The 20,839-nt window shown below is 58.7% G+C and overlaps 1 protein-coding gene across 8 annotated transcripts in view; it reads left to right on the top strand.

Annotated features, from left to right (window-relative positions):
* ELAVL3 (ELAV like RNA binding protein 3) overlaps window positions 1–12,892 on the top strand; it is a 44,022-nt gene extending 31,130 nt beyond the window's left edge. For 3 of the 8 annotated variants that reach the window (XM_078849542.1, XM_078849547.1, XM_078849548.1), the window contains exons 2-7: window positions 4,918–5,137; window positions 5,796–5,899; window positions 6,319–6,472; window positions 7,206–7,431; window positions 10,470–10,508; window positions 11,806–12,892. In XM_078849542.1, coding sequence (XP_078705668.1) covers window positions 4,918–5,137; window positions 5,796–5,899; window positions 6,319–6,472; window positions 7,206–7,431; window positions 10,470–10,508; window positions 11,806–12,154 — 1,092 coding nt within the window. In that variant the 3' untranslated portion in view covers window positions 12,155–12,892. Of the gene's footprint in view, window positions 1–4,914; window positions 5,138–5,795; window positions 5,900–6,318; window positions 6,473–7,205; window positions 7,432–10,469; window positions 10,509–11,805 lie in introns of all 8 variants that reach the window. The other 5 variants (XM_078849541.1, XM_078849545.1, XM_078849543.1 and 2 more) reach the window with 4 other exon arrangements.
* Window positions 12,893–20,839: the final 7,947 nt, after the last annotated feature.

Here is a 20,839-nt window from a genome sequence, read left to right as displayed (position 1 = left end):
CAGGTCTGGGTCGGAGTGGGGAGGAGGGACCCGCAAACCCAGCCCCACAACAGGGTCTGGGAATGACCCCCAGTGCAAGGGGGGCCACGGAGGGGCTTCCAGTTCCCAGGGTGCTGGGGGGACGCATAGGAACCCCAGAGAGATCTCCCGCCTTCCACACCAAGGCAGCGGGATGTCTGCTCCGGGGGGCTAGGGCTGGGACAGCAGGGGGCTGAGGAGCGTTGCCGGGTGCGGTTTGGCTGGTAGTTCACCGCCGAGGGATTTGGTGTCTGGCCTGGGGCCGGGGATAATGTCGAGATCGATGGACGGATCAATAACCCGACAGGGAGCTGACGGCCACACCAGAGCAGCTGCAGGGGCCACCCAGCGCAGCAGGGTGGGGGTGGAGGGGTCGGTGGCAGGCAGGGTGTTGGCAGTGTGGGGGTGCTCTGCAGGCTTTGCCATCTGCCATGGGCCAAATCCTGCTCCCCCGGCAGCCAGTGCTGGCCCTGGTGCTCCAGGTCAGCACTAGGGGGCGCTGTGTTGTAGTCAGTGGGATGGGGGACTCAGCAGGGGGCGCCCTCCCCTGGCAATCCGCGCTGGCCCAATGCCCCAGAGCGGCGCTAGGGGGCGCTGTGCTGCAGGGAGCGGGGCCGGGGCTCCGTAAGGGGCGCTCTCCCCTCGCAGTTGGTCCTGCATGGCGCTAGGGGGCACTGTGGTTGCTTCTTCCTGATCAAATCGAAATCCTAGGCCGGGGGCGGGGGGGGGGGTCAGTAGTGTCCCTTGGGACGCTTTTTGCAGCTGTTGGGGAAGGCGTGACCTTGGCCAAACACCCCAGCCCCTGGCGGCTTCCTTCGGGCCCTAAGCTGTGGGGCGGGGGTTGAGTGTGAGGCCTGGTGGATGCACAGAATTTGCCCGGGTATAACCACGTGGCTTCGCGGGTCCGATTTGCTAGGTATCCCAGACATGCCCTGGGCCGGCTGCCCAGGGGAGAGCTTTGCTAGCCCGGCTGGTCAGTCGGGAGCGTGGAAAAGCTCCGACCCAGACGAGCTGGCAAAAGCCCTAGGGCAGAGCCGGTGACACCAGCCGATCTGTGCTTTTGCCGGGCTAGCGTATTTCACTCGGGGGCGCTGGGGAGAGCGATGCCAGCCTGGCAGCATCCCTGCTAGGGACACTTTGCCAGGCCCCCTATGCTGGCAAAAGCCTCTAACGCAGACCCAGCCTCGTCTATCCCGGAAAGTGAATTTGGACTAAGGTAGGGGGTGAATCAAAAGGCCCTGCGCCTGGGGAATGCCACGTGGGGATGGACGCTCGTGTGCTGGAAGGAAAAGGCCTTGTGTCGCCCATGCAATTGGGTTAAACGGTGCCATTTTTGGCCAAGGTATCTCAGCCCGGGTCTACATTGCAACCGTTGGCTGGCAGAGCTCTGCTGAGCAGGGGCGTAGCAGCACCGGCAAACTGCCCCTGGCGTAGATCCAGCCTTCCCCGTTTCCCCTGCGGCCGTCGAGTCCTTGCTGCCACCAGGGCGGTTTCGGCAGAACGGGCTCGCCTTTCCGGTGCCGTGTCCCCTCAGTGCGCCGGGCTACGGTTTCCAACCCCCTTCTCCCTCAGGCGCGCGGCTGCGGCATGAGGCGGCACGGCTCGGGCCAATGGATCCCTAACGGAGCCGCCGGGGGACTGACAGAACCGAGGAGGAGAAGCTGATACAGCCATGGCCTCCTGCAGGCATCCCCGGGGCGGCAGGAGGCGCGCCGAGATCGGTTTGTGGCGCTGATCTGGCTGCTGAATTTTGGGGCCCAGCAGGCCGCAGTCTTGGATCCATGCGCCGGGCTTGTCCTTGCTGTTGGCTCAATGAGGGCAGCTCTCCGGTGGGGGCACTCAGCACCCAGGGGCACAAGGCCACTGGGCACCTCCTGCTGCTGGAATTGCACCTCCGGGCCGTGCGCAGGATACGAGAGATAGGTTTGAGGCAATTGGCTCCCCGAGTCACATACCCCGATCCTGCTTCCCCCCTGCTAGCTGCTGAGAAAGGGGGATGTCTCCGGGGTCCTGCATCGCTGAGGGGCATTTCACCGACATTAATGTTGGCTGATCAGATGGGCCACGACCCCTCCCGTCTTTGGGGACTTTTGCACAAGCTGCAGGCAGGGCCATTTTCCCCCTGGCTTGGCCCGGTCTCACCAGAGGGACGTCAATGCCCCCTGAATGGGAATCGCCTCCTGGGATCTGCCCTGTGCTTCCTTGACTCACGAAGCAGGATGCGGCAGGATGGCTGCAGGGACAGGCGACTGACCATGGAGCAGGCTCATGGCCGATTAAAGGGCCGTTGGCGATGGAGGCTGGATTGGAGTGCGGGACAAGGTCTTTTCAGTCTGGTTGACAAGGGTCAGTGGCTGGGAGTTGAAGGTAGATAAATCCGGCCCTGGAATAAGACACAGGGAGGTGATGATGTGGCGAAGCTGCTTCCCGGGAAGGGGCTGGACTCACCATCGCTTGGGGGGCTTTGAAAGATGATCTCTCACTTCTGGGAGCGATTCTACAGCCGGGGGGGGGGGGAGGGCCTGGTCATGGGGGTCCCCTCTGGCCTTGGAATCTGTCAGCCCCACTGTTCGTCCCCTTCCATCACGGACAATGAGGAGAAGAGGAATCTCTGCATTCCCTCCGCACGCTCCCGGCTCTGCATTAAGGCAATGGCTAGAATCCAACCTCATGCTTCAGGCCTGCAGCCGGTTGCCTGCAGGGGTCAGGAAGGGCTGTCCCTTCCCCCACAGTGCACAACTGAGCAGATGGATCCTGTCTCCCCTCCTCCCCCTAGTCTTCCTCTAAAGCGTCAGAGCTCAGCCAGAGAAGCATCCTATCGCTAGGTGCTGGCTGGTGGGGCTTGCTCAGGGTCAGACTGGCTGCCCGATCAGGGACAGGGAGGAATTTCTTCAGGTCAGATTGGCAGAGATAGGGGGTGGGGAGGAGGTTCGCCTTCCTCTGCAGTGTGGGGCTGGGAGTATCTGGGCATGTCCCTGCCATGGCGGCGGTGTCGGGGGCTCCTGGCTCCCCCCCGGTCTCTGCCTGAGGCTGGTTTAGGTGCGATCCTCGGGCTCCACACGGGGCGTCCGGGGGGAAGGAACGGCCTGGAGGTCAGGCTAGAGCCACAGGCTGTCGACGCAAGGCACCTTCCCTGCAGCCAGGGCGGCACTGCAAGTGCTGGGTTTGCTCAGCCTGGCTGGATGCAGGCCACCGGGGAGCTGAGTGCTCCGTGTACACCCCAGGGTGGGGGGCGCGCGAGGGCGGCGTGGGCCCAAGAGCAAACAGGGACAGACCAAGGCTGGACGTGGGGCGGTTTCTGGCTGCTAGGGGAAGGCAGATCTGGTGCCCCCAGAGGAGCCGGGCAGGCGAATGCATTGGAAAGTGGATCAGTGTCTCAAGGGGAGGGTCTGGGGGGAGACCTGGGGCAGCCGGGCCTGGAGGATCCAGCGTCCTCGGAGCGGGAGGCGGGTGGCTGAGGCAGGGTTAAGAGCACTGGCTGCAGCCAGGACTGGGACGGGGGTGTTAGGAAGGGGAGGCAGCTGATTCGGGGTTCATTGGGGCATTGGAGGGGGTTGGTTTTCCCACGCTAGATGGGGCAGAAATAACCAGGCCAGGGTGGGGGTTGGAGCTGGCTCCTCATTGCTCCGTGTGGGGGGAAGGGAAGGGGTCCTGCTGCAGGGAGCGCACGGGCGGGGGAGGCATTTGGGGGCTTGGTTCCCCAAAGTGTTAGAGCAGCTGGGACTGTCTGTGTCCCCCCTGTCTGTCTGTCCCCTCTGCCCCGTGTCTGTCCCCTCGCCCGTCTGTCTGTCCCACCTCGCCCTTCTGTCTGTCCCCTTGCCCATCTGGCTGTCCCCCCTGCCTGTCTGTCTGTCCCCTCCTACCCGTCTGTCCCCCCTCACCTGTCTGTCTGTCCCCCCGCCTGTCTGTCTGTCCCCTTAACCCGGCCGTCTGTCTCTCCTTGGCCTGACTGTCTGTCCCCCCACTGCCCGTCTGTCTGTATGTCCCCCGTTCCTGGCCCGTCTGTCTGTCCCCCCTCCCTGGCCCAGCCATCTGCCCCCCAACCGTCTGTCTGTCCCCTCTGCCCAGCTGTCTGTCCCTTCCTGGCCTGGCCATCTGTCCCCTCTTCCCTGTCTGTCTGTCCGTCTCCCCTTCTCGGCTCGTCTGTCTGTCCCCCCTCCCTGGCCCAGCCATCTCTTCTCCCAGCCTGTCTGTCTGTCCCTTCCCCCTGGCCTGGCTGCCTGTCTCCCTTGGCCTGTCTGTCTGTCTGTGCCCCTCGGCCCAGCTGTCTGTGACCCCCAGCAGTCGGTCCCTCCATCCCCGGGTTTCCTGGGCTCTGGATTTGGCAGCCTGGCCGGGGTTTGCCAACAGAGCTTCCCCGGTCCCTTGGCTTTTCCCTGAGCGTGGGTGGGAGGGTGTGTGTCCATCTGTCTGTCCATAGTGCCCCGCGATGTCTCCACTCCCCGGGGCTGAACCGGCCTGGCACCAGGACGCTTGGCGACCCATTGGGGTGGCAGCGAACGCCAGGGCATCCTGCTAGATCTCCCCCATTGAAGAATTCCCCCAACCCCGTGGAGTGCCCCCTTGGATCAGTCCCCTCTCCCCACACAGCGTCCCTCCTCCACGCAGCACCCCCTAACCCCATCCATCACCCTCTGTCCCACTCAGGGCCCTTCCCCCAAGAGGTACCCCTTCGCCCCCACAGTGCCCCCTAACCCCATCCACCAGCCCCTCTCTCTGCCCCTCACAGAGCCCCTTCTCCCCTCCCCCTGGCAGCACTCCCCTTCCCCCCACGCCTCCCCCACAGATCCCCCTAACCTCATCCAGCACCCCCCCCATCCAGTGCCTCCTTCCCCCTGCCCCACACAGCGCCCCCTGCCTGCAGAGCGATCACCCCCTGCCCCCTCTTGTCTCCAGCAGATAATCAGCACCATGGAGACCCAGGTGTCCAACGGCCCCACCAGTAACAGCGGCCTCCCCAACGGGCCGCCCCTGAGCGCCAATGGGGCGGCCGACGACAGCAAAACCAACCTCATCGTCAACTACCTGCCCCAGAACATGACGCAGGAGGAGTTCAAGAGCCTCTTCGGCAGCATCGGGGAGATCGAGTCCTGCAAGCTGGTCCGGGACAAGATCACAGGTACGGGGGGCTAGGGGCCGGGAGTGAGGGGCACCGGCAGAGCCCGGGGCGCGGGGCAGGGGTAGCGGGGGGCTAGGGGTCGGGAGTGAGGGGCACCGGCAGAGCCCGGGGCGCGGGGCAGGGGTAGCGGGGGGCTAGGGGTTGGGAGTGAGGGGCTCCGGCAGAGCCCGGGGCGCGGGGCAGGGGTAGCGGGGGGCTAGGGGCCGGGAGTGAGGGGCACCGGCAGAGTCCGGGCCGCGGGGCAGGGGTAGCGGGGGGCTAGGGGTCGGGAGTGAGGGGCACTGGCAGAGCCCGGGGCGCGGGGCAGGGGTAGCGGGGGGCTAGGGGTTGGGAGTGAGGGGCTCCGGCAGAGCCCGGGGCGCGGGGCAGGGGTAGCGGGGGGCTAGGGGCCGGGAGTGAGGGGCACCGGCAGAGCCCGGGCCGCGGGGCAGGGGTAGCGGGGGGCTAGGGGCCAGGAGTGAGGGGCACCGGCAGAGCCCGGGGCACGGGGCAGGCTCAGGCTGGCAGGGCTGCGGGGCAGGAGTGAGGGGCACCAGCAGAGCCGGGGGGCAGGGCTGGGGTAGCGGGGGGCTAGGGGTCAGGAGTGAGGGGCACCGGCAGAGCTGTGCAGATAGGGGCTCAATACCCCCCCCCCACTCACTCCTCTCCCCACCCCCAGGGCAGAGTTTAGGTTACGGGTTCGTGAATTACGTGGACCCAAACGACGCAGACAAAGCGATTAACACCCTGAACGGGCTGAAACTGCAGATGAAAACCATCAAGGTGAGCGGGGGGCTGGGGGGGCTGGGGGTGAGGCTGGGGGGGCGGGACGAGGGGATGAGGCTGGGGGGCTGGGGAGTGAGGGGATGAGGCTGGGGTGGCTGGAGTTGAGGTTGGGGGGGAGAAGGGGATGAGGATGGGGGCGGATGAGGGGATGGAGGGACGGAGCTGGTTGGATTCAAAGACAGGGAGGGGTTGGGGGGGTAGCCAGGAACCCGCCCCCCCAGCAACAGACAGACCCATGGAGTCGGGGGGGAGGAAGCACCACAGATCCTGCTCCCAGCTCGGATCAAGGCCTAGTTAGAGCAGGGGGCTGGGCGCCAGGACTCCGGGGAGGGGAGGGGCGAAGCGCGAGGCGGTGGAGGGGTTGCCCCCCTCTTGTCTCCCTGGCGCCCCCGTCTGACCCCTCCCCACCCCACAAGGTCTCCTACGCCCGGCCCAGCTCGGCCTCCATCCGCGACGCCAACCTGTACGTGAGCGGCCTGCCCAAGAGCATGAGCCAGAAGGAGATGGAGCAGCTCTTCTCCCAGTACGGCCGCATCATCACCTCCCGCATCCTGGTGGACCAGGTCACAGGTAGCGGCTGGGAGCCCCCTGCTCCCGGGGCGGGGGGTGGGAGCCCGGACTCCAGGGTTCTCTCCGAGGGGCTGGATCAGTGGGGCCCGGCAACTTCAGCAGCATCCTGCTCCGGCCCCTCCCATGCCCCCCCCCGGGTCAGACCTATGGGCCCATCTGGACCTGGAGACCGATGGGCTGGGGGTCAGTGCTGGGGGGGACGGACCCATGGCTCTGATTTGGCCCAAATGGGGGAGGGGGACGATCCTCATCTTGATGGGCCCAGGCTGCTGTGAAAAATCACCTGGACACCCATGAGTGCTCAGAGCCCCCTGTCCTGTGGTGCCCCCCCACTGGCCCTCTGCCCCACAGTAGCCCCCACTGACCTCCTGCTCCACGGCACCCCCTACTGACTCCCCCACTCCCTGCAGCACAATGCCCCCTGCTGTCCCTCTGCCCCACTCCCTGTCCCATGGTGCACTCCCCCACTGGCCCCCTTCCCCACGGGATTCCCTACTGACCCCCCTGCTCCCTGCAGCACAGCACCCCCTACTGCCCCCTGCCCCACGGTGCCCCTCACTGACCCCCTGCTCCGCTCTCCGCCCCACGGCATCCCCTGCCAAGCCCCACCCTGGCCCCCTGCCCCACAGGGCCCGCTACTGACCCCACAGCCCCCTGCCCCACGGTGCCCCTCGGCGCCACGCTGAGACCAGCCCAGCCCCCCCCCGACCTGGCTGCGCTCCCCCCCCCCCAGGCGTCTCCCGAGGGGTGGGCTTCATCCGCTTCGACAAGAGGATAGAGGCGGAGGAGGCCATCAAGGGGCTGAACGGGCAGAAGCCGCTGGGGGCCAGCGAGCCCATCACCGTCAAGTTCGCCAACAACCCCAGCCAGAAGACGGGCCAGGCGCTGCTGAGCCACCTGTACCAGACCACGGCGCGGCGCTACACGGGGCCGCTGCACCACCAGACCCAGCGCTTCAGGTGAGGCGCCCCAGGGCGTTGGCCCCGCCCCTCTGCTTGGGAGCCCCGCCCCTTTCCGGGTCACCCCACCCCTTCAGGCCCTGGCCTCGCCCTCCTACTGCTAGCACCTGCCCTTTCGCCAGTAGCCCCGCCTCCTGTGCCCTGGCCCCGCCCCTTTTACTATTAGCTCCTTCCCATGACCCCTCCCCTTTTGCCCCACCCCCTCATCCTTTATGGTTAGCACCTTTCCCAGCCCCTCTTATTAGCTCCTCCCATTTCACTAGTAACTCCTCCCCCTTTGCTGCTGACGCCTCCCCTTGTTCTATTAGCATGTCCCCTTGTGGCCCTTTTTACCATTGGCCCCACCCCTTAAACTAGGAGCCCCACCTCCTTTGTTCCTGCCCCACCCCTTTGCCAATAGCCCCACCCATCTCTGCACACAGCACAGTTAGTCCTGGTTGCCCCGTCAGGAGCTCGGGGTCTGTGAAATGACCCCCCTGGGTACCTCTCCCCCGGGCACCCCACCCCCACCCCCACCCCCTCTGTCTCTGCTGGGGCTGGGGGGCTCCCCATCACCTCTCTCCCCCCGTCCACTGCTGTCACCCCCGCCCCCGCTGTCATGGGCGCTGGCTCCATCACAGAGGTGTGAACCGTCTGGGACCCCTGGGGGGGGCCCGGTCCCCAGAGCCGGGCGGTGGGGACAGCTCAGTGCTAAGCAGGGTCAGGCCGTAGATAGGACTTGGATGGGAGACACCCCCACAAGGGACTGAATTGGCAGCAGGGAAGTCACCACTTGCTGGGCCGGGGGGGGGGGGGGGGGCACCACCTTGCAGAGGAGATATAAAACTCAGTTCTTAGTAGCTGGGGTCCGGGGCATGAACCCAGGCATCCTGGCTGAAATCCCGTCCTGCCCCCAAACTCCTGCCAGGGCTGGGCTCCTCCCCCATTGCCTGGCGCCATCTGTCATGCGGCATTGGCTAGAAAACCAGGCCCCACCCCAGAGCCGGCTGCATCCCAGCAATGGGGCTGGATCCCCAGGTGTCGAGGGAGAGATGTCCGTGCACGCCGGCCGGGGGGGTCTGGCTCTGTGGGGCAGGAAGGAAGGGGGCAGCTGGGACACTGTTGGCCGTATCTGCCCGTCTGAAAGGCAGGTAACGGGTGGCATCTTGGGCAGGGCACCCTGTGCAGGGACTCGAGGGATCCTTGGAGAAACAACCCCCTGCCTCACCCCAGAGGTGGCTGCATCTCAGCCCTGGGCATCAAGGCTAGGTGGGCAGCAAATGAGCGGGGTGGGGTGGTGGAGACCATTCCTGGGACCTCAACTGTCCCAGGATTCAGGGACCTCAACTGTCTCAACCACAAGGAGAGGGAGTGGGGGGAGAGGGGCATACTGGGTGCATGGGGGGGTGGCGGGGGGCAGGTGCCTGGGTTGCCATGGCATCTGTAATTCCCCCCTCCCAATCTCAGTAGATTCCGCCCCCCCCCCGCCATTTTAATGTGCTCACACATCAGGGGCTTCGTTACTGCAGCCTGGGAATGAGGGGCTCTGAATCTGAGGCCCCCCCACAAACAGCCAGTCCTTCACCCCCAGACAGGCGCCCATCCCCCTCAGCCCCCCGTTGTCTCCAGCTAGGTCCAGTTCTGGAACCAAGCCTGCTCTCCTTGTATATTTAACCCTCCAGCTTTAAAATTAACCCCCCACAACAGTATAATAGGGCCTGACCCCCCCCCATGCACCCCAAGCCAGGACTGCAGCGTGTATACAGCCCTGCGGGCAGAGCCTCCGCACACGTGTGACCCGTGTCCCACTCCCTGCGTGCGCCACCCGTGGCCGAACCGCTCGGACGAGTTTGTGTCCACGGGGGTTGCTGGCCTGAGTGTGAGAAAAAAATTACATGCAACATGCATGTGCATCCAGCAGTGTCCGTGTGCATCATGCCTGCATCATGCATGCAGCGGGACCCGTGTGCTGTGTGTGCAGCCCCTGCAGGGGGTGCGTGGGCTATTCCACACGCTGCAATGCCGCGTGGCGCACACACGACATGCGTGTTGCACGTCTCTTCTAAGCAGCCACACGTAGCATGCCGTGTGATTCAATAACTCCTACACAGCTCCTGAGCCCACATGTGTGAACTGCCACACGTGGCCAGGCAACACACATGTGTGTGAAGCACACACGCCTTCATGGATGCAGCATGTGCTACATGGAACATTCATGCTGCCAGGCACATGTGTGACACATGCAACAGAGTCACTGTGCATGCGTGTGCATTTACCTGTGCCACACAATCCTCGTGCATGCGTGTGTATTTACCCGTGCCACACAGCCCTTGTGCATGCGTGTGTATTTACCTGTGCCACACAATCCTCGTGCATGCGTGTGCATTTACCCGTGCCACACAGCCCTTGTGCATGCGTGTGCATTTACCCATGCCAAACAATCCTCGAGCATGCGTGTGTATTTACCCGTGCCACACAATCCTCGTGCATGCGTGTGTATTTACCCGTGCCACACAGCCCTTGTGCATGCGTGTGTATTTACCCGTGCCACACAGCCCTTGTGCATGTGTGTGTATTTACCCGTGCCACACAATCCTCGTGCATGCATGTGCATTTACCCGTGCCACACAGCTCTTGTGCATGCGTGTGCATTTACCCGTGCCAAACAATCCTCGTGCATGCGTGTGTATTTACCCGTGCCACACAATCCTCGTGCATGCGTGTGTATTTACCCGTGCCACACAATCCTTGTGCATGCGTGTGCATTTACACGTGCCACAGAGCCCTCGTGAATGCGTGTGCACTCTCACCTACACCCAGGTGCACTGACACGTGTGATGCGGCCGCCGTGCAAACACATGCAGGGCAGCCATCACGCAGCCGGGTGCCCTCCCATGGGCAATGCAGCCGGTGTCGCACACATCCCCCATCTACACGCGGCGCCCGGCCCTTTTCTGCCCCATAACCAAGCCAGAGGACCACGCAGGGCCCCCCTCCCCGCTTTACAGGGTCAGCTACTAACCGCGGCCTCTCCTCTCCTCTCCGTCTTCCTCCCACAGGCTGGACAATTTGCTAAACATGGCCTACGGCGTTAAGAGGTAACGAGCCCCCCCCATCCCCCCCAGCCCCAGCCACCAGCGCTCGGAATTAACTAGCCCCCCCGTACTGCCCGTCCCCTCCCCAAGCCCCCCTGCCAAGCCCAGCCTGACAGCACAGACCCCCCCCAACTTCCCCCATCTCCCCCTGGGACCTTGGGCTCTGCCACCAACCAGATCCCTTCCCTGTGTGCCTGGGGTGGAGTGTTGGGGGGGGGTCCTGGCCAGCGGGATGCCAGGGGCCTGGTTCCATTTCAGGCCTGCTGTTGGAAAGGAAAGAACTTTTGGGGGTCAATTCTGTGGCGTCTTCTTTTAAATCATAATCACAACCCCCTTCCCCCCCCCCCGCATGGGAACAGCTGGCCAGTGCAGAATGCCCAGCCCCCGCCCCCGGGGTGTCAGGGCCTTGGGAGTCCGGCGGGGGGTGGGGGGCACATGGGACGCGTCACTCAATTATCCCCTCCCTTGGGTTGGGGTTTGACGCTCTTCAGAGCCTGGTCGGTGTGCCGGTGGTGGGGGCGGGAACGTGCCCAGAGGGGCCTTCGAGTCAGAGCCCCCCCCCACAGCTGGCCCGGGCGGGAACATGCCCAGAGGGGCCTTCGAGTCAGAGCCCCCCCCCCACACACACACAGCTGGCCCCAGCCACACTGGCTGCCTTGCCTGGTACCTGCTTTTGTTATTAGGCTTAGAGACCCCGCCCGAGATCCAGCCCCCCTCAGACCTCAAACAAGACCTGGGCCCCTGTTGTGCCAGGCACTGCCCAGACCCAGGGACAGACAGTCCCTGCCTCGAAGACTTTACAATCGAAATAGACCCAGGAAGGATCATTATCCCCATTGCACATGTGGGGAAACTGAGGCCCAGAGAGCGCCAGTGGCTTGGCCAGGGTCACCCAGGGAGTTTGGGGCAGAGCGGGGAGATGAACCCGATTCCGGGTTAGGGCAGCGCAGTCCAAAGCCGCCATGCCCGGGGGTGGGGGCTCAAATCCTGGTCTGGCCCCCTCCCAATGGAATTGCGGTGGGGGAGGGGCGGAGGGCGCTGCAGGCGAGAGCGAGTTCGAATCCAGATCCCAGGCTCTGCTGCCTCCCTCGAACCTTTGCCCCCCGGAGCTGATCTTAGGGGCTGGCTAGAATGTAGGGCCCCCTGCACCAGGCCTGGGGTGGTGGCCAAGGAGGGACCCCGCTCCCCATGCCCCGGGCAGGCGGGTCCCCGCTCCCCGTGCCCAGGGCGGGCGGGTGCTGTGCTCCGGTCCAGCCCACGCCCGCCCGCCGCGCCGATGCCCACGTTACACCCAAGGTAGTCCTCTGTCCTTGATCTCCAGGTTCTCGCCCATCACCATCGACAGCATGACCAGCCTGGCGGGCGTCAACCTGACGGGCGCCTCCAGCGGGGGCTGGTGCATCTTCGTCTACAACCTGTCGCCGGAGGCGGACGAGAGTGTCCTGTGGCAGCTCTTCGGGCCCTTCGGCGCTGTCACCAACGTCAAGGTGATCCGCGACTTCGCCACCAACAAGTGCAAGGGCTTCGGCTTCGTCACCATGACCAACTACGAGGAGGCGGCCATGGCCATCGCCAGCCTCAACGGGTACCGGCTGGGCGACCGCATCCTGCAGGTCTCTTTCAAGACCAGCAAGCAGCACAAGGCCTGAGCGAGGGCCCGAGCCGAGGGCAGGAGAGAGGAGCCATGGCAGAGACTGGGCAGCCCCCCCCTCGACACCCCGACCTGATGGAAAGAAAGACAACCCCTCCCCCAGAACCTCCCGCCCCATGGCGGGCATCGTCCCCCACCCCGTAGTGGGCTCCGTCCTCCCCAATTCCATGGCGGGCACCATCTTCCCCCCCGATGACCCCGATGGCGAGCGATGGTGCCCAGCCCTGTGGCGGGCACCGTCCCCCCCAGCCCCATGGCGAGTGACCCGTGGATGGCGTGCGATGCCCCCTGGGGGGGATCAGAAGGAAATGAACGCCTTGCAGCCTCGGTGAGGAGAAATGAGCTGCCAGGGAGCTGTGACGGGACATCGAGGGGGCGCCGGAGTCCCACCCCGCCCACAGGCAAGGCAAACGTAAGCCTGACCTCCCCATGCTTCCCCCCCCGGAACTGTGCCCCATGGCATTGCGAGGACCCCAGCGGGGGCAGGAGAGGGGACCCCCGTTATGTGCTGAATTCCAATGGCCCCTCCATTTTGCGGTCCCCCTGGACCTCCCTTTACATCCTGGCCCCTCTAACAGCCATCCTGAGGTTCCCCCCAACATTGTCCCCCATCTCTCCCCCTTGGATTCCCCCAACCCACATGTGTGGGGAGGGGATTCCTGGCAGGGCTCTCAGTGGTGATCAAGAAGCGCCTCTGGGCTGGGGGGGGCAGATGGGTGAGACGTTATTGGGGGCCGGGGCTGCTATTCCCAATTAGCACTGGGCAGGGGGTGGGGTGGGGAGGGGCTGCTGCTGTTGAGTTGCTGGGGGTAAAATGCTCCCCTGAGCCCCCGCCCCCTTCGCCATCAGAACATGGGGTCCCAGCCTGGCTGTCGGGGAAGGGCCATGGTGCCATCTGCCATTGCAAAGCGGACTCCTGCTTTCACCCAGCTGGGGCGGGCTCAGGGGTGGACTCGGGGGATCGGGGCCGGTGAACCTCAGCTCGAGTGACTCCAGCCGGGGCTCGTTCCTGACTAAAGCCCCGATCCTGGCAAGGCTGGTGTGTGTGTGTGGGGGGGGCATTCGGGTGACCGGTGTCTTTAAAATCCAGGCATGCGTCTCTTCCAGCCCCGACTCAAGAGCCACTGGTTTTGCCGACAGCTCGGCCCTGACACAAGGGCCACATAGTCCAAAGGACCCGGTCCCTGGGGCCAGTGGGTGCTTAGCGCCAAAAGCAGGGCATTAGTACAAGCCCCACCCACTTAGTGCAAAGGCCATGCCCATTCTGCGAATGCCACACCCACTTGGTGGGTAGGCCATGCCCACTCCGTGTGGCACTCTGTCCCCCTCTAGTGGTGGCTGGATCACACACAGAGGTGGAGGAGCCTATGCCTACTTGGTTAACAGGTGGTAGCAACCCTTGTTTACAATGCAAGGTCCCGGGTTCAGGGCCCACAGCTGATGACCCCCCGCCCCGGTGTCACCCTAACACCTGCCTGGCTCCAACAGCGTCCGTGCGCCCTCCCTTTGCTCCCAGCGCCGTTCGCCGCACTGCGTTTCCAGGGGGCCGTGGTGATAAGCCCAGCCCCAGGGTGGCCATTGCATGGGTGGCTGGAGCCTCACGCATGCGTCGGCTGCTGGCAATTCATGCCGTCCAGGAGACGTGACTGGGCTGTTGTATCAAATCCGCGGGTTGACCCTTCAGAACCGTGCTCCAGGGCCCGAGGCTTAGGGGCCGCGTTTTAAAAGGCACTTGCTTGCAGAGAGGTGCCTGGGGGGGGGTTTGATGTCAGTGGGAGTTAGGTCTGTAGCTTCAGTGCCTTTGAGGATCTGAGGTTAGGTGCCTCCCTTTAGGTGCCTAACCCCCTTTGACACCATTGGAGGTGCTGAGCCGTAGCGGCCTGCGTCTCATTGAAATATGGGCTGCTTAATTGGTCTAGAAATTGGATCCCTCCTTGTTCCCTGCACCCCCTAAAGAGCCCCGATCCCCAGGCAGCATTTACCCTTTCCCTGCTGCCCCCCCACCCTGCCACGCAGTCTTCAGATTGCCCCTGCTTTCTTTCCAAAACTGCCCCGAGAAAAATGGGGAAATGGGGAGGGGGGGGCACAAAGGGATGTTTAAATAAATGGATTGAACCCATTTGAAAAGCAAGAGAAAGTTACCCGCCCCCTCAACCTCCCCTCCCCGCCCCTGTGTTAATTTATTTCCTAAAGAACGGTTGTTTTTTTGTTGCCAAAAAGGGGTGGGGTGAGGGGGAAAGGAGCAGGGCTTCCTCTCTCAGCTCGTGAACGAACAAATGAAATAAAATAATAATAAATAATAATAATAATAGAAAAGGCTGAAAACAGAAATAATAAAAAACCAACAAAAAAATGGGAAAAAAATCTATTTTTATAAAAAAGGGAAAAAACCAACCTCGCTGGGAATTTTTACTGGGATTCTTGAACTTCACACACACACACATACACACACACACACACACACACAAAGCAAATAAAAATAAGAGAAAATCTTTTTTGTTTTTAACAAAGAGGTTCTGTGATTGCCCAACTCAGGGCCAAGATGGGAATGGAAATGGTTGTTTTCTTTCTCTGGGTTTCGTTTCAGAAGGGGGGGGGCGTGAGCATTCACGATTGTTACCGAGGATATTTTTTTATTTAACATTTTACGACAAAAAAAAACAAAACAAAAAAAACCAAAAAAACAAAACAACAACAACAAAAATAAAACCTAGCAGAGAAAAGCAAGGGAAAAAAAATTTAAGAGAGGATTTAAAAAACGCCCCAAACTAACCAGAAACACAACTGATTTTATCCAGGGAAACATGCTTCATATTGACATTACTTACATTTACACCCAATTCCATATTTTTGAAAAAGAGTGGTGGTTTCCTCCTTCCCCTTGTTTCTGGGGTGAAAAACTTTGGCAGTGCGTGAACCTTTCTTATTGATTTAGTGTCTGTATCATAGTCATGCCTGGGAGCTCTAGGCTTGGATCAATCTCATTGTGCGAGGCCTGGCACAGATAATAAACCAGTCAATGGAAGTGGCACAAAAGCATTTCTGATGATCCAAGGTGAGGGTGGATAAAACAAATCCCAACCCTGAACAGAAATACAGGAGTGATTCGCTTATTGATGTCTCAGAATTGCATTTGACTGGGTCGAGAGGAGGATCAGTTTCAGGGCATCTCATATGCTCATGGGTTCATAGGCCTTGATAGGTTCATAAAGTTTCAGGGACCATTGGATCATCTAGTCCAGTGGTTCTCAAACTGTGGGTTGGGACCCCAAAGTGGGTTGCAACCCCATTTTAATGGGGTCACCAGGGCTGGCTTAGACTTGCTGGGGCCCAGGGCCAAAGCCCGAGCCCCACACCCAAGGCTCAGCCTGAGGGTTTCAGCCCTGCAAGTTGGGACTCAGGTTACAGGCTCCACACCTGGGGCTGAAGCCCTTGGGCTTCAGCTTTGTCCCGCTATCCCTTCCCACCCCAACCCAGGTCAGTGGGGCTCAAGCAGGCTCAGGCTTTGGTCCCCCCTCCTTGGGTCGTGTAGTAATTTTTACTGTCAGAAGGGGGTCGCAATGCAATGAAGTTTGAGAACCCCTGCTCTAGTCCAACCGGCTGTATGGACCAGGCCAGAGAACTCCATCTGGCAATTCGCCGACCCAGCACATACCTTGTGGTTGCACTAGAGTGGTGTGTTTAGAAAGACAACTCCCCCGTCTGGATGTAAAAACTCCAGTTGCTGCACAGCCTGTCTTGCTCCGCGGGAGGCTGCTCCAGGGGTTCACCCTTCTCGCTGGGCAAACTCGGCACCACTGTTTCCACTCTGAAATTGTCTGGCTTGGAAGCTGGATCTCCCTTTGCCCTGTGGCATCAGCTCTGGTTCCCCAGAGTCGGGGACCGACTGGCAGTGGTCAAGCTGCTGCCTAAGCTTCGCTTCCATCGGCAAAATTGATTTGAGCCCTCCTGTGTCCCAGACTAAAGGCAAGTGTCCAGAGCCCAAAATTGCTCTCTGAGGCCTTCTCTGAACCGGCCCCAGTTTTTCCAACAGAGGAATGCCAAAGCCATCATGGTGGCAAGCTGCATGCTCTACCACGGTGCCCTGAGCATGAAATACCAGGCTCCAGCTAAAAGACAGGACCTCACCCACCCTGTCTCTCTAATACCATGAGGACACCAAGGTAGCAGAATGCCCATAGCATGGCCTACCATGATGCCCTGGCTGTGAGCTCTCATGGAAACACAATGCCCATAGCTGCCTCCTTCGTGCCTCATGTCTCCTCCCCTGAAACGGTGGCCTCAGCGATGCCTCAGCAAGAGAAGCCAAGCCCTGTGTACCCCCACCACATCACCTACGGCCATGCTACGAAACTGATCCACCCAGGAGACCCACATCTTTGCACCAGCCCTCCCCCTGATGGGGAGGTGCTACTTTCTTTCAAGCCATGGGATAGTCATGGGGATGGGGTTTGTTTAAGAAGTCACTGTCCAGCCACCTATAGCCACCCTGGTCAATTACCCCAATTCCCAACCTTACAGCTGGGGGTAGGACTTACAACTGGCCAAAGCTGGCTCTCCTCCGCTCTCAGGAAGGTCTCTGGAGCTTAACCGAACGCTGCACGGGACTTTTTGGTCAAAACTCTTCCTGGGGACATCAAATTGTTGAAAAAAGGAGCATGTTCAGGGAAACGTCTCCTTCCCCCGCCCCCCCGACGTCCAGCTCCTGCATTGGAAACCTGAAAATGCAGGGCCCAAACCTGGAGTTTTAGGGTTTTCAGCTAAAAATGTCTCGGTTTTTTGCCAATATTTGGCTAACAAATTTCTGGTCACTGGCTGAATTCTGTTGTTTCAGTTTTATGCAGGAAATTTTCTAGGATTTGGGCCAGATTTTTCCAGGTTTTGGCCATCTCTGGCCAAACATTTACCCGGGTTAGGGAGGTTTGGGCCATAATATTTTGGGAGATTTGGGTCATTTCCCCCCATTTTCATCACTCCCCCCCCCTCCCAGTTTTCAGCCAAAGGGTTTTCAGGTTTTAATTTTTGGTTCAACATTTACCAGTTGTTAACCGCTCAATTCCTCCCAGTTCTGAGATTTGTTTTGACCAATTCTTTTCCCTTTTCATTGGGTTTGGGTCAAATTTTCCCATTTTCAGCCAGTTTAGGCCATTTTTTAATATTTTGGGGACGTTTGGGGGCCAAAAAATGTACCAGTGTTTGACCGTTTTATTGTCAGGTTTCAAAAATGTTGGTCCAAATAAATTTCTGGTTTTGGTAATTTTCAGCCACCATTTTTCAGCTTTCTGCTGCCAAATGCTTAATTTGTTTTTGGTTTTCCAATGAAAAATCGACATTTTCCAACAGCGGGAAAAAGAAACCACTGTTCTCTCACCAGCTTGAATTTAACCACGGCCTCTGTCGGGAGCCACTTTCTCCCAGTGCTGATCGCTTGTAGCAAAGCTCTACCCTTGGTTAATTGCTTTTAAGGATGTTTCGTTTCAAGGCGTTCAAAGGGGCAATTTCCTGGATTTCTGTTGAAAAAACACTTTCCTTGAAGTCCAGCCATTTCTGAGAAAATATCTTCCAGTGTCTCACGTCTAAGCCAAAATATAGAGCGAATAAATCTTTCAGGAGTCCCGACAGACTTTTTAAACAATCATTCTTTTTGCTCTGTAGGCTTCTTTCGTTCGTAGCAGCACAGAGCAGCTTCAGTGATGGAAGGGAACGATCCGTAGAGTGGTGTTACTAACGCACCTGTCTGCTTTTCTTTTCTACTCCGCCCTTCCAAGAGCGAGCAGAAATTACGTTGATTTAAACTAACTCCCAAACCTTAAAAAGGGGGAAACGCAATTGCTCTTGCTTTAGCCAAGGCACGTCTTGGCGATTCACGTTACAGCTCACCTCCCAAACAACACACATCAGCTACTTTTGAGTTTAGGTTTTGTTTTTGGTTTTTTTTAATTTGATTTTCGATTTTTGGTTTGACAAAAACAAGACCAAGTCTTTCACTTTAGAAAACAAACGGGACAAAAAACAACGTAAAAAAGAGAACGTAATGATAATTAAACCTTTTAGCATTAGTTGAGTTTTAATTGTTTAAATGATTTAGAAGTTAGTTTAGGATTTCTTGATTTTTGAAGATAAATGTGTTCTGTGTTTGTAAGAATCTGTGAGAGCTTCTGTTTGCGAAAAAACATACAAAAATGACAAAAAAAAATTTTAACTGGCACCATTAACTTGTATCTTTTTGCGGATTTTAGCTTCTTGTAGTTTTAACTTATTGTTAACTTAAATATTTATTATTACTGCCTTGTATGAGTACATTTGTGTATATTTATGTTATCTCATCAGATTTGCAAGTTAAAAAGGAACTATTTTTTAATTTGCTGAGACGTGGTTTTACCTAATTTATTTATTAAAGAAAAAGGGAACAGAAAAATCAAATAATAATCATCATAATAAAAAAGACTAAAACGTGTAAGGACAGATTCTCCGATCGAGGCGAAGTGCACTGACTTAAATTAAGGGGGATAATGTAAGCAAAAAAAGAAAAGCATATAGATCGATTATCTACAAAAGTGTGTCTGTGGGAATCAATGTTACGTCGATTACTTTTGTCTTGTAGGGGGGAATTGCAAACCTGTTTCTGCTCTTCATTCTTCTAGCAGGTTAAGGGAATCAAATTTCTAGCTTGTCGTTTTTATCTATTCTTCTTCTTGTGTGTATTTATTAGCCCTTTCGCCCCTACATAACACAGCCCTCAGCACTCAACCACCCCCGCAACGTAAAAGCAAGAATCGATTTGATTTGGGTGATGGATTTCCTTTTATTTCAGTTTTTTTTTCTTTTAAAAAGAGCCTCCCATGAAGCCAATATTGTGCATGTTAAGGGGCAAATTGCAGTTCCCTCTGGACCTGATTCAGCAACAGATTTAAGCATGTGAGCAGGATTACAGAGCTAACTAAGATCAGGGGGTTTTACCTTGCTGGGCCCTGCACAAACCCTGACCGAGATCAGGGCCCCATTGTGCCGGGCGCTGCACAGACCCCGACCAAGATCATGGCCCCATTGTGTGGCGCAGGCACAGAGTGAGCAATGGTCCCTGTCCCGAAGAGCTAAATACACAAAGGCTGGGAGGGGAAACTGAGGCATGGCCCTGGGAAGTGACTTGCCCCAGGTCACACAGCAGAGAGAGGTGACCCTACCCACTGGCCACTCCACAGCCGTGCGGCATAAAGAACATTGCTGAATCAGGGCCGGTGGAGAAGAGCTGACTTTGCACCGCTGGGAGTTGCCGCCGGCTGGATTGGGCTGGAGAACCAAGGTCTGGTTTCTTTCAAGCCTCCCCCTCTACCCCCCACCCGTCCTTGGCATCTGATGCGCCGCCTGCAGCTGCAGACGAGCTCTCAGCAGGGGAAAGGAGAAAGCTTCTCTCCATAGCCGATCAGGTCAACCCGTCGCCCCCAATATTTTTTCTAGTAGCAATAAGCACTGTCGGGTTATTCAAGCGAACCGGAGATCAGAACAGGCCGAGTCTCCGGCCGAGCCAGCCCGGAGGAGACGACTCCTACTTCCTTTCCTAGTTGCGAGGACAATTTGCTCCCGAGAAATGGGTCGCGGAAATGGGGGGTGGGTTTCATAACCTGGGGGACATTCTCCTAATCCTCTCTCACCCTCCCCGCCACCTACCTTGTAGTGGATTTAGTGGAGGGGGCGAAGTGGGTTGCTGGAGACTGCGTATTTCCCCCCCCTCCGCTCTGTAGTTTCACGCGGTTCATTTATTTGCAAGGGTTTTGAAGCCAAAACCGAAATCACGCCGGGCAGGGTGAGCGAGGGGCTGAGAGGAAGGGGGTTTAGGGGGAAAAAAAGAACAAAAAACTGCGGTAAAAAAAAAACACACACAAAGCTAAAGCTGATTTCAATGACACTTTGCATTTAGTTAATTTATTACTGGGATTTCCGGCACAGCGACTGTAAGGAACTTTTACATGGACTTGTTGAATTATTTGTACTTTTCATGCCAGAAAATTAAAAAGTTCAGAATCTTACGCGTCTCTCTGTTGTGTGCGGGGTGGGTGGGTGGGGGACGACGCGTGGAGCTGGGCGTGTGTGTTTGTGCGTGCGAGGGGGGGTGTGTGTGTTCGCGTGGGGGTGCCTGGCGTTAGAGGGGTGGGCGTTCAACCCTCCCCAGGCCGCAGCATTCCCAACTGCCAAATTGTAAACCAATCACTCCCGAGGCCTTCAAAATCCTGAGCGTGGCTCAGAAATCATGGTATTTGTAACAAGCACGTGGGTTCAGATGTGCGTGGGTTCACGTGTGCGCAGGTCATAGAGTATCGGGGTTGGAAGGGACCTCAGGAGGGTCTAGTCCAACCCCCTGCTCCAAGCAGGACCAATCCCCAACTAAATCATCCCAGCCAGGGCTTTGTCAAGACGGGCCTTAAACACCTCCAAGGAAGGGGATTCCACCACCTCCCTAGGGAACCCATTCCAGTGCTTCACCACCCTTCTCGTGAAAAAGTTTTTCCTAATATCCAACCTAGACCTCCCCCACGGCAACTTGAGACCATCGCTCCTCGTTCTCTCATCAGCTACCACTGAGAACAGCCGAGCTCCCTCCTCTCTGGAACCCCCTTTCAGGTAGTGGAAAACAGCTATCAAATCCCCCCTCATTCTTCTCTTCTGCAGACGAAACAATCCCAGT

This window comes from Lepidochelys kempii, chromosome 20 (assembly GCF_965140285.1).
Source record: "Lepidochelys kempii isolate rLepKem1 chromosome 20, rLepKem1.hap1, whole genome shotgun sequence".
NCBI classification, from domain to species: domain Eukaryota; kingdom Metazoa; phylum Chordata; order Testudines; family Cheloniidae; genus Lepidochelys; species Lepidochelys kempii.
The sequence above is the reverse complement of the archived record's forward strand: the minus strand, read 5'-3'. Positions and strand labels throughout refer to the sequence as shown.